Source organism: Pseudonaja textilis, chromosome 10 (genome assembly GCF_049901715.1).
Source record: "Pseudonaja textilis isolate UNSWEBS1 chromosome 10, rPseTex1.2, whole genome shotgun sequence".
Taxonomy (NCBI): Eukaryota; Metazoa; Chordata; class Lepidosauria; order Squamata; family Elapidae; genus Pseudonaja; species Pseudonaja textilis.
This window is the reverse complement of record NC_141999.1, coordinates 17,425,677-17,438,587: the sequence shown is the minus strand read 5'-3', so window position 1 is coordinate 17,438,587 and position 12,911 is coordinate 17,425,677. Positions and strand designations below refer to the sequence as shown.

Below are 12,911 nucleotides of genomic sequence, written 5' to 3'. Positions count from 1 at the left end.
CCAAGTTTAGAGACCTCTGCATTATATGACCATTTTCTCTCACCTTATACAGTATTAGAGGTGGCATTAGAGATCTCCAGGCTCTTGGAGAAATCATTTGCTGCTGTGAGGTTTCAAGTTTTATGCCTACACAATTCATGAGGTAGAGAGACAAGTTAATATTTGTGTCTGCTGCTTCAGGCAGTTTCCCGAATAAATCTGCTTCCTTCTCAGGGTAGATAAAGCTTTGGAAAAGATCTTCAACAGAAACATTGAGAGGCCGGATCAGAAGGTCAGGATGGAAAACAGCTAGCTTTATTGATTTTGTCCCACTTTAAATTCTTAGGTGACCAAAACTGACCTGGAAAGAAAAAATGATCAAGTTCAGCCATGGTTTCTTGCATAATTCCCCAACAGCTGGGTTCAAACAATGTGGATGAACTCGGCTAGCGTGACACTTAAAAACAGTTGTTGGGGAAAAAAACAAGTCAGAAATTGTGTTTCCTGGGCTTCTTGTCTTCCATTTGATATGACAGCTGGTGAACTTGGTGAGATTGATTCTTCTGCATAGTTCTGCTAAAGCACGTCTTGTTTATTTTAATTTTTGCAGGGATGGGATCCCATGAAGCAAAGTCACAGGGAGTACACAGACAAAAGTTAATGGCATTATTTAAAGGCCAAGCACTTGACTTACTGACTTGAATATTTTGTGGCTGATCACCACAGATAACAAGATTCTGTGTTGCCAGTTATAGAATGGCATCTCTGCTGCCTTTTCCCCTCTTTTGCAGAACTTTTTACACATTTACTTTTTCTAATGCAGCTCTAAGCTCAGAGGCCTTTGTGAAGCTTTCTTGCAAGCATCAGCAATTTAGCAGAATGAACCCAGATGGATTAATGGAGAATTTACAGCTGGATTCACCCAGTGTCCTAAGCTGTGATTTATTACATAAACTGGTGATGTTAAGCTATAAACCTGGGATGTAGATGGAAGGTCTTGGAATCAGTCCAAATATTGAATCTGAGTCAAGGATCCAGTTGTGGACTCAGCCACTACTGAGACACATGTGTAAAACAACGACGTCTGAGAAAAGGGTGTAGGTTTGGAAGTGATGACATTATACAAGACCAGGAAAAGGGGCAAATGGCTCAAGCAATTTGAGAACTACCATACTATATGCAAATATGCTTTCCACTAGCTGAAAGCAATTTAATTTCCCTAGAGATTTCTATAAATGTTTCATTGGAGCTGCACTGTTCAAATGTGTTTTAATTTCAAATGAAAAACTACCATAAAATTGTATGAATCTTCACCTCCAATGAGGTTTTTTTGTTTTTTTGAGACTGTTGTCAAATACTTTCCAACTTCATCAGATGTATTCTTAAGAATGCATTTTCATAATAACCTTACATTTCACTTTCGGGATTTCTTTTCTGCAGCCCCCTTCCTATCATCTGATTTCTGCTAATCACACTCCTCTTAAACTTCAAAATTGACAGGATCAGACTGCAACAGTCACAGACGAACTTTCAGGATTTAAGAATTGGATTTTTTTTTTATAAAAATGCATGGGCATTAACACCACTTTAAGCAGGACACTGGTGCCTAAACCATGTTTTTTTAAAAACTTTTTAAAAAGATATCCAAATCATAAAGATCTCTGCCCTCCAAGAATGCCTTCACCCCAATAAAGTTTATATCATTATATATGATACTTTTCTGTGAAAAATCAATGGCTTTGGGGAAGAAAAATTGAAGGAGTGTTATATATATGCAGCTTTGAGATCCCAAAGGAAAGGTGAGACAGACATCTATCAAACAAGTGAACATAATAAAGATTTGATAATTCCAAAATCGCATGTAGACCATGGGTCATCATCTCCCCATCATTCTAGGTGATTTGGTGGTAAGAATCCCAACACTTTTTGTATTTGTTCATAAACTCTCTTTTATTTTCATAATTCTTCTCACCTTTTTTGTCACCAGTAACTTGTTAGTCACTGTTTCTTCCACCTGTTTCTTCCACCTGTTTCCCTCTTACAAACAATGATAAACAAATGTTGGCTGTTGGTTAGTAGTAATGACCAATGTTGGCTTAAGGAGTCCTCAACTGGGCATAGTCCATGGAAATCCTGAAGCTCCTTTTACACAGATACACAAAATTGGCTATTGTGCCTCTGTGGAACTTGGCATCTACCCCACAGGAAAGTTTGTTCTGCTAGAATGAAAATTAAGAGGTTGAGATGTAGCTCTTAGCTTTACAAATGCCAAAAAATTGTTGGCAGCGTGATCATTACACTGGGTTTGCCAAATTCATACATAACCTCTCTTCAGTTGCAACACTCTCTTCAAGGATTAGCCATGATGGGTTGTAAATTCTGGCGAAGTGAAAGGCTAATCTGAACAGGCTATTGTGTTTTCCTATTAGTCACCACTGGTGTCCCACTGGTCAAACATTTCACAACCAGAATCATATCCACAGCCTAAGAATATTGACTCTCAAGGGTTGGTTGATATATTTATGTCCGAATCTTATTTAACTCTTCCCCAGAGAGTATTCTGGGAGTTGCTATTAATTCCTATATCAAGAGAAGTAAAAGGAAGGAAGCTCAGAATTACAGTAGGACCATTGTCTTCTAGGCACAAAAGTCAATGGAACAGAAGGTAAGAAAGTTTGTATTATCTTTTACTAAACCATGCTCAGGAATTTCAGAAACTATAGTTTTCGTGAATGAAGGCAAATGTTGCAAGAGCCAATCTGAGTCAGTCACCAGGACCACCAGGTTTATTCTTCCAAGCTTTCAGACTTTGCTGAAGTCCATCATCAGGAAACTTCTTTTTCTCCAGAATATGTCCACCAGCTGTTCTATGCATTGTGTTTATGTGGCTCCTGGTTGTGTGGAGCTTTGGGTTGTTAATTAGTGTATTGATGGCTAGTTCGGATAGATGGGTAGCTTTTGTCCATTGTGAGATATGGGATAGTCAGTAGCAAGGCCAAGCTAGTCGGGAGTCATACTTGCAGGGTATGTAATCCATCCTGTTCTTTATTTAATAACACAACATTAAAACCCAAGATGTGCATCTGATAATTCTGGGTTGTCATTTTCGCTCACCAACACAAAAAGAGGGTAACGGTTATATGAACAGGCAGGAATTCAGCAAGTGCCTATCTTGCTTAATTTCAAGGTAGGATGACTGGGAAAGATTTGCTGGTTAAATTTCTTTTTTCTTTCCTTCTCGCTTCCTCTTAAAGCACAGTATTCTGACTAGCAAGGGGAAAAATTCCTTTTGGCAGAGCCTTAATTATGAGCCCAAAGGCATTTGAAATCACACAATTTCCTTCTTTCCTATTTTAGCTCTTCAATTATGGATGAAAATGGGCTCATTTTTTAAAAACAGCTGTGGGACCCTAATTTCAATATACTGAAATTCTGCCCAGCAGAACCATCTGCAGTGAGGGTTTGTGGGGGGAGGAAGGAAGGGGGAGAGAAGCCATGATGGTGGCTACCCCTCCCCCTTTAACATGTATTTATTTCTTATTTATTTAAGTTTATTGGCCGCCCAACCTGCGCAACACACCTAAAAAAAATGAACTAGGCTTCAGTTGTTCAGTTGTGGTCACCATCTCAACTTTTCTGGCTCCTCCCCTTATTCAGGCATTGCTCTTAGCTGTGGTCTTCTGATCCTTGACCCCCCCATTAATAAATAAAATAAACAGCCTGTTCCCTTTACTATTTCTTTATTTGCTCACAACACTTGTATCCCACATATCTGTTACAGTTAAAATTCACTCAAAAATAATTTAAAACTGTGGTGGACTTTGAGGATGCTAAAAAATACTGGACTAAAATCCACATGTGGTTGGAAAAAACGACGAAAAAGCATATAGATTTGAAACCAGAAATATTTTTATTGGGAATTTTACCTGAAATATATAGTAAAGACTTGAAATACCTGATTGTAAATGTATTAACAGCGGCTAGGATTGTATTTGCTAAAAACTGGAAAAATGAGAAAACACCATCACAGGAGGAAATCATTAAGAAAATATTGGAATGTGCTGAAATGAGTAGATTGACATTTGAAATTAGAGAACAAGATGATAAACAATTTTATAAAATTTGGGATCTATTCTATCAATGGTTAGACAATAAAATATAGTAATGAAATATGAAGACTTTTAGAAAACACTAAATATATAAAGATGTATTCTTTTCTTATTATATCTACAAAATGATTCTAGGATAGATTTGGGATGATAATATGAACTGTCATAAAACAAATTAAGTAAAATATGATTATTTCATAAAGCATGAATGAATAAAAGTATAGTCAAATGATTGATTAATAATGATATTAATGTATTTAATATTTGATTGAAAATACGAGATTATATACAATGTAATTGTAATTGAAGACTACGAAATGGAAGCACAAAACAATCTGTAAACCAACCGGCACACTGTATGTACGTACATGGAAGATGATTTGATGTTTTTATGTTTTGTTTGTTTATGTTTGTTTTAAAAACCAATAAAAATTTAAAAATAAAAAATAAAAGAATAGAAAAAAAAATAATTTAGAACAAGCTATTTTATTTATATCCTGCCTTTAATATTTTATTAATATAGCAATAGCACTTACAGGTGAAACTCAAAAAATTCGACTATCGTGGAAAAGTTCATTTATTTCAGTAATCCAACTTAAAAGGTGAACCTAATATATGAGATAGACTCATTACATGCAAAGCAGGATAGTTCAAATGTGATTTGTCATAATTGAGATGAGTATGGCTTACAGCTCACGAAAACCCCAAATCCACCATCTCAGAAAATTAGAATATTGTGAAAAGGTTCAATATTCTAGGCTCAAAGTGTCCCACTCTAATCAGCTAATTAAGCCATAACACCTGCAAAGGGTTCCTGAGCCTTTAAATGGTCTCTCAGTCTGGTTCAGTAGGAATCACAATCATGGGAAAGACTGCTGACCTGACAGTTGTGCAGAAAACCATCATTGACACCCTCCATAAGGAGGGAAAGCCTCAAAAGGTAATTGCAAAAGAAATTGGATGTTCCCAAAGTGCTGTATCAAAGCACATTAATAGAAACTTGTGTGGAAGGGAAACGTGTGGAAGAAAAAGGTGCACAAGCAGCCAGGATGACCGCAGCTGGAGAGGATTGTCAGGAAAAGGCCATTCAAAAGTGTTGGGGACTTTCACAAGGAGTGGACTGAGGCTGGAGTCAGTGCATCAAGAGCCACCACACACAGACAGATACTGGACATGGGCTTCAAATGTTGTATTCCTCTTGTCAAGCCGCTCCTGAACAACAAACAACATCAAACAACAAAATGTCTTACCTGGGCTAAAGAAAAGCAGAACTGGTTTGTTGCTCAATGATCCAAAGTCCTCTTTTCTGATGAGAGCAACTTTTGCATCTCATTTGGCAACCAAGGACCCAGAGTCTGGAGGAAGAATGGAGAGGCACACACTGCAAGATGCTTGAAGTTCAGTGTGAAGTTTCCACAGTCTGTGTTGATTTGGAGAGTGATGTCATCTGCTGGTGTTAGTCCACTGTGCTTCATTAAGTCCAGGGTCAATGCAGCCGACTACCAGGAGATTTTGGAGCACTTCATGCTTCCTTCCACAGACGAGCTTTATGGGGATGCTGACTTCATTTTCCAGCAGTACTTAGCACCTGCCCACACTGCCAAAAGTACCAAAACCTGGTTCAGTGACCGTGGGATTACTGTGCTTGATTCGCCAGCAAATTCACCTGACCCGAACCCCATAGAGAATCTATGAGGCATTGCTAAGAGAAAGATGACGGACATGAGACTGAGCAATGCAGAAGAGCTGAAGGCCGCTATTGAAGCATCCTGGTCTTCCTTAACACCTTAGCAGTGCCACAGTTGATAGCTTCCATGCCACACCGCATTGAGGCAGTAACTGCTGCAAAAGGGGCCCAGACCAAGTACTGAGTACATATGCATGTTTATACTTTTCAGAGGTCCGATATTGTTCTATGTACAATCCTTGTTTTATTGATTGCATGTAATATTCTAATTTTCTGCGATTGTGGATTTGGGGTTTCATGAGCTGTAAGCCATAATCATCACAATTATAACAAATCATGGCTTGAACTATCTTGCTTTGCATGTAATGAGTCTATCTCATATATTAGTTTCACCTTTTAAGTTGCATTACTGAAATAAATGAACTTTTGCATGATATTCTAATTTTTCGAGTTTCACCTGTAGACTTATATACCGCTTTACATTGATTTACAGCCCTCTCTAAGAGGTTTTACAGAGTTAGCTCACTGCCCCCAACATTTTACCCACCTTGGAAGGCTGGAAAGCTGAGTCAACGTTGAGCCTGGTGGGAATCGAACTGTCAAATTGCAGGCAACTGGCAGTCAGCAGAAGGAGCCTGCAGCACTGTACTCTAATCACTGAGCCACTATGGCTCTTACCCTGCCTTTAACAACTCAGACCAGTAAACATACCTAATACTGCTTCCTCCTCCTATTTTCCCAACAACAACCCTGAGAAAATGAGTGAGGGACTGGCCAAACTGGGTTGAGCGAGGAGCCTCAGTGGCACAGTGATCAGAGTGCAGTACTACAGGCTACTTCTGACTATTGGCTGCCTGCAATTTTGCAGTTCAAATCCCACCAGGCTCAAGATTGATTCAGCCTTCCATCCTTCCGTGGTGGGTAAAATGAGGACCCAGATTGTTGGGGGCAATAGGCTGACTCTGTAAAACTGCTTAGAGCGGGCTGTAAAGCACTAAGTCTAAGTGCTATTGCTTATACATCTAAGTGCTAGTGCCATTGCTAGTGCTAAGGTCACCCAGCCAGCTTTTATGCCTAAAGCAGAATTAGAACTCACAGCCTCCTGGTGATTGGCCCAAAGTTGGCTTTCATGCCTAAGACGAGATCAGAACTTCCAGTCTCCCAGTTTCTATCCTGGTGTTTTAATCACCAGACCAAACTGGCTCTTTAGGCTATATTTATATTAAAATATATACACAGGACATTTACAGAAGATATTAAAATATCATTAGCCCTGTTTTTGTTATTTCTGATAAACGATTTGAGAGAGACGAGCCATCTCTAATAGCCCAAAACTATTCTATTTGTTAAACAAAAAAAATGAGATTATGTATGATGTGAGTTTTGTAGCGCTCCAGTATACACTCAAAAATAAATAAAATGTTCCTCAAATTGTAGGGAGCTTCAGTAGCATTTATCTTATCCATATGGGAAATTTTTGTTGGTCTTATTTAGATTGCACAGCATGTGAGTGAAAAATAACTTTTACTGAATCATAGCAATTACTGCTGAATTGAGCAGAACACATTTCTGTTCGCAAACACATTTGAAGTCAATGTGCTATAATAACATGGAGAGCCACGTTTGGTGTAGTGGTTGAAGCACCAGGTTAGAAACTGAGAGATGTGAGTTCTAGTCCTGCCTTGGGCACAAAGCCAGTTGGGTGAACTTGGACTAGTTATTCTCTCTCAGGCCTAGGAATCAAACAACAGCAAACCACTTCTGAAATCTTGCCAAGAAAATGTAAGGACTTGTCCAGGAAGTTGCCAGAAGCCAAGACTAACTTGACTAACTTGAAGCGGTGGTATTCAGCAGGTTCTGACCAGTTCTGGAGAACCAGTAGTGGAAATTTTGAGTAGTTCGAAGAACCACTTAATACCACCTCTGAATGGCCCCGCCCCCCTCTATTCTCTGCCTCCCGAGTCCAGCTGATCGGCTGGGTCTCCTTTGGTTGCCCTGCACAGGAGAACAGAACTGGAAATCAGGTCAGTGGGGTGGGGAGGGAATGGGGATATTGCAGTATGCTTCCCCTGCCCACCAAGCCATGTCCACCAAGCTACGCTCACAGAACTGGTATTAAAAAAGTTTTTAATCCCACCACTGACTTGGAGGTACCTATGCACACACAAATAAAAACTCTGAATGCCTTTCAACAGCCAGATGTTGGAAAGACAGAACTTCCAACAGAATGCAGGAAAGAGCTAATTTTAAAACTTATTTTGCAGCTTCGGTTAATAGGAAGTCAATCATGGAGATAATCAACCTCTGGAACAAGCTGGGTATGTTTTTTGGTGAGTACTCCAACCACCCCTGGTGCCCTTTGTTCTCTTTTGTAAATGGGACAAGTGGAAATGTAGTTGCACAAGAGGCAAGTCTTCACATTCTGTGCTGATGTGAATACAAGATATCCTTCAACGTTTGGCAGAAGACACAAGATTCCTGGCCCTAGCTTTATAGAATCCTAGCCAGATAAATGTTGCACAAATCAAGAAATCTTTGGAATTTTCCAATATGCTCTCTTCAATCTAGAGAAAAATATTGTGTGAGGAAGTAGCCCCTGCCCAAGCTTTCAATAAAATGACACAATCTCAGTAGAAAAGAGAAGTGATAGACAAGAGGAGCAAACATAAACAAGGGCAAGAGGACTAATGGATTAAAAGAAATAATTGACAGGGAGTCTGTACATACATCACTGTCATTGTACTTCATCACTGTTATTGTAATGGTATATGGGGAAACCTTTTAGAGACTGAGCCAAGAGACATTGCCTGGGGACATTGTCAAATAACAGTCAGTGTAGCTTGCAGCTGGATAGTGGCCAGAGTAAAAGCTCAAAAGAGACTCCCTGGTTTCTTGGGCAATAAAGGATATGGGGTAAGGGGAATTATGCTTTTAGTCTTGCAAGATTTGTCAACGTAGCACTACAATTAAGCAGAAGTAGCCCATCTGGTTGTAATTCCTAACCGATTTACCTTGTGAGGCTGACATCAATCTTGCAAGTGTGAAAGTACAATTATTCTCCCCCCTCCTTTATCATTCAAGCAACTAGAGAGGGTCTCTTTAGAGCCTCTTGCCCTACCCATTATTCAGTTGTGGGCTATGCTGTCTCTTATCTGAGTGTTCCCTGGGCAGAGGATCTTTGACCAAGGTCTTTCCTACATACCATTACAGTTATAGGAATAGACACATCATGTTGACCAGGTTCAAGTTGTATAGGGATCTTCACTGGATTCCACCCCTTTTTGAGAACTCCTTTCTTGACCTTACTTCAACAAATGGCCAATACATTTTCCGTACTTCCAGAGAACATACAAGCATGCTTGTTTTCAGATCATTTTAAAATGCCATAACATTTAAATCTTTTTGTTCCCTGCTTAGGAATTTTGAGTTGGCCTGCCTGGATCATGTTAAATGTCCTCCCCATGATCCCAGTTTCTTCAAGCCCATTAGGAAAAGAGTTTCTCACTGCATTCATGCAAAATGGTTTCCCCCCAAGGTTCAAGGGAGAATTTAAGCTTCTCATCACAGGTTCCGTTCAGTCCACACCTGTTACTATCATCATGAAACAACCTGCCCTGAGGGTAACGGTCATTGCAAATGCTGGAGAAACACTCTCGGTGAAAATCCCACCAGAGGTTGAGATGGTTGGAAGCAACATTTTCGACAATACACTCACCATCCGGGCTGACCATGATATTTCCATTGTTTCCCTTTCCTACAAGCCACACTCCACCGGCAGCACTATTGTCTACCCCATGGAAAGCTTGGGTACTGAATACTATGTCATGACCCCAAATGTGGGTACCGACCGCTATCGAGAATTTGCCATTCTAAGCTGGGCAGAACCCACATCAATTGATGTCTACCTGAAAGGCCCTGTGACTTTCCAAGGGAAATCTTACTTACGAGGAAGAAAGCTGACCATCTCACTTCAACCTTATCAGGCTGCTCAGTTCCAAGGCCAAGTGGACCTCTCGGGTACTAAGATAATCTCCCAGAAACCGGTGGCTGTCTACAGTGGACATACATGCGTCTCGAGGCAAATCCAGTGTGATCATGTCCTGGAGCAGCTTTTGCCCGTTACCAGCTGGGGCATGAAGTTCATTGTCCCCTCTTTACCTTTTAATACAGAGTATGACATTGTATATGTTTCTGTTTCCCAAGGCACTCGTGTCGATGTCCAGAATGGACAAATCAAGAATACCAGGACTTTACAGGCTGCCCAAGTAGCATTTTATGGCATTCAAGGCACATCAGCCCTGTCCATCTCAGCTAGTTCTGGCATCCAAGTTATGTTTTTCAGCGACGGTGGCACCTTTGGGAATCTGAAATACGATCCATTCTTCATGGCTATACCTGATATCTCCAGCTACTGCCTGGCCTATAACATCTACAGCAGTGACCAGTTTGAAAACTATGCCTTGATCATTGCCAAATCTTCAGAAACTTCCGGGCTCACCGTGGATGGCAGGCCGTTGCGTAGTCTGCAATGGCGTGTCGTTTCTGGCACCGATTACTCTTGGACTGCTCACAGCTTAGGCCAAAAGCAAAATACCATCTACAAAATAGACCATCCCAGCTCCCCTTTTGGGCTGTTGAGCGTTGGGATTGCAAATGGAAAGGCTTGTGGTTCTCCTGCTGTCTGTGCAAATGGTAAGAGGAAATTGCTTCTTCCTTTCTTCACAACCTTGACTGCGTTCACACACTATGCTTAGCCAGGTGAACAAAAAGCCCTAATGGATGCTTTTGGACAATACGCTAAGTTTGATTAATATGCAATTTGGTGGTGGTGGGTTTCTTGTGGCTTAGAATTTTTATTACATGAATCCGATCCATTTGGTGGGTCTATGTTTTTGTGAGGATTCCGGCAGTTACTCCCAATTAAATCATGAGTCTCGAGCCAAGCTTCCAAAACTTCAAAAGGATTTATTGGGAGTTCACATGTCCAAAACTGCCTGGGTGTAGCTGAGTCTGAGACACATCATTTATTGTCACCCTTGACCCTGGTTGTCCCCCACCTCTTGGGAGTATCATAATTCATATTCTCCAGTGAGACACATCCATAGCCAAGAGTCATCAATCATGTTCTCCTGTTAGAATTTTGTGTGGCAGAAACTTCAGTCACCTAGTTACTATCTTTGAAAACATTTATGGAATGCACTTTTGATTTCCAAGCTGCCGCACTGCTCCCCACTTCCTTTCTGTTGGCAACTCTAAAAACACCATAGAAATATTTTATGAGTTGACAGTTTTAAAGCATTCTGCAGACATGGGAAATGAATTAATTCAGTAATCAGATTCAATGCAGTGTTTTAAAGTAGATGTTTTCTTCCTTTCTTTAACTGACTTTTGGGTAACCTGACACCTTTCAGATACATTGAACCTCATTCTTGTTATTAATCCCATATGTGGAAGGCTTTTTAATCAACTTGACATATGTTGCATCAGAGTGATGCAATATTATGCAGTGTAATAATAATATTAACTGTTAGGCATCCAGAAATTAATCAATCACTCCAAGATAAGCATAATATCCAATTGATTTATTAGGAACAGCTGTGGTACATCTATGGAAATTTCCAAAACTGAAACTCATTCCCAGCGCTTCTCACAAAGTTCACCCTTTCTCCTACTTACTACACTTCGTTAATCACGAGAACCAATTAACTGCAGCTGGAATTTTTTAACGCGACATACTAAATAACCTTGAACTGTTCAACTCCCTCACCCGGCACTTCATTTCTTCACATAACATTCTTGGCAGCTGAATCTCAGAGCTGACAATTGACTATGTACCAGGGATGGGTCTATCAACTTTGTATTGTGTCTGCAGGCTTCTAAGAAGTCGGCCATTGTTGAAAAAAAGAAGATAAGGTTGTGGAAACAGTTGATTTAATCCATCCAACCAGTGGTGGGGTTCAATTTTTTTTTACTACTGGTTCTGTGGGCGTGGCTTGGTGGGCATGGCATGGCTTAGTGGACGTGGCTTAGTGGGCGTGGTGTGGCTTAGTGGGCGTGGCTTGGTGGGCGTGGCATGGCTTGGTGGGTGTGGCTTGGTGGGCCTGGCATGGCTTAGTGGGCATGGCTTGGTGGGCGTGGCATGGCTTGGTGGGTGTGGCTTGGTGGGCATGGCATGGCTTGGTGGGTGTGGCTTGGTGGGCGTGGCATGGCTTAGTGGGCATGGCTTGGTGGGCGTGGTGTGGCTTGGTGGGCGTGGCTTGGTGGGCGTGGCATGGCTTGGTGGGCGTGGCTTGGTGGGCATGGCGTGGCTTAGTGGGCGTGGCTTAGTGGGCATGGCATGGCTTAGTGGGCGTGGCTTGGTGGGCATGGCATGGCTTGGTGGGCGTGGCTTGGTGGGCATGGCATGGCTTAGTGGGCGTGGCTTGGTGGGCATGGCATGGCTTGGTGGGCGTGGCTTGGTGGGCATGGCATGGCTTAGTGGGTGTGGCTTGGTGGGCATGGCAGGGAAAGGATACTGTAAAATCTCCATTCCCTCCCCACCCCACTAACCTGTTTTCCAGCTCCATTTTCCTGTGCAGGGCAACAAAAGAAAACCCAGCTGATTGGGACTTGGGAGGCAGAGAATAGATGGAGGCAGCGCCAGTCAGAGGTGGTATTTGCCGATTCTCTGAACTACTCAAAATTTCCCCTACTGGTTCTCCAGAACTGGTCAGAACCTGCTGAATACCACCTCTGCATCCAACTTCCCCCAGAAATTATTGCTGTGGAATCCCAAAGCTGTTTTCACACATGACAATTTGGATGTAATTTTAACCCGCAATGTCTCTCTCTGAAGGTCCACAATAAATACAAATGTAAGGGGAATGCATGGAGGGGTTTTTAGGGGATAGTTGAAACAAGAAATACTTTTCATGTAAACTTCATTAGATTGACATATTTCAAGGTCCAAAATGGGGACAATAGGACAGGGACAGGAGGCACAATGGTGCACTTAGGCACGCCCTTACAGACCTCTTAGGAATGGGGTGAGATCAATAATGGACAATTTGAGGTTAAAGGAGTGGGGGTTAGAGGATGTAACAACAGAGTCAGGTGGTGCATTCCAGGCACTGACCACTCTGTTGCTGAAGTCGTAC

At 41.4% G+C, this 12,911-nt stretch overlaps 1 protein-coding gene across 1 annotated transcript in view; it reads left to right on the top strand.

Moving 5' to 3' along the window:
* LOC113437411 (IgGFc-binding protein-like) overlaps positions 1-12,911 on the top strand; it is a 35,334-nt gene that overhangs the window by 1,880 nt on the left and 20,543 nt on the right. Inside the window, exons 4-6 of the mRNA XM_026702384.2 lie at positions 590-2,644; positions 8,040-8,105; positions 9,193-10,467. Coding sequence (XP_026558169.2) covers positions 8,063-8,105; positions 9,193-10,467 — 1,318 coding nt within the window. The 5' untranslated portion in view covers positions 590-2,644; positions 8,040-8,062. The remainder of the gene's footprint in view (positions 1-589; positions 2,645-8,039; positions 8,106-9,192; positions 10,468-12,911) is intronic.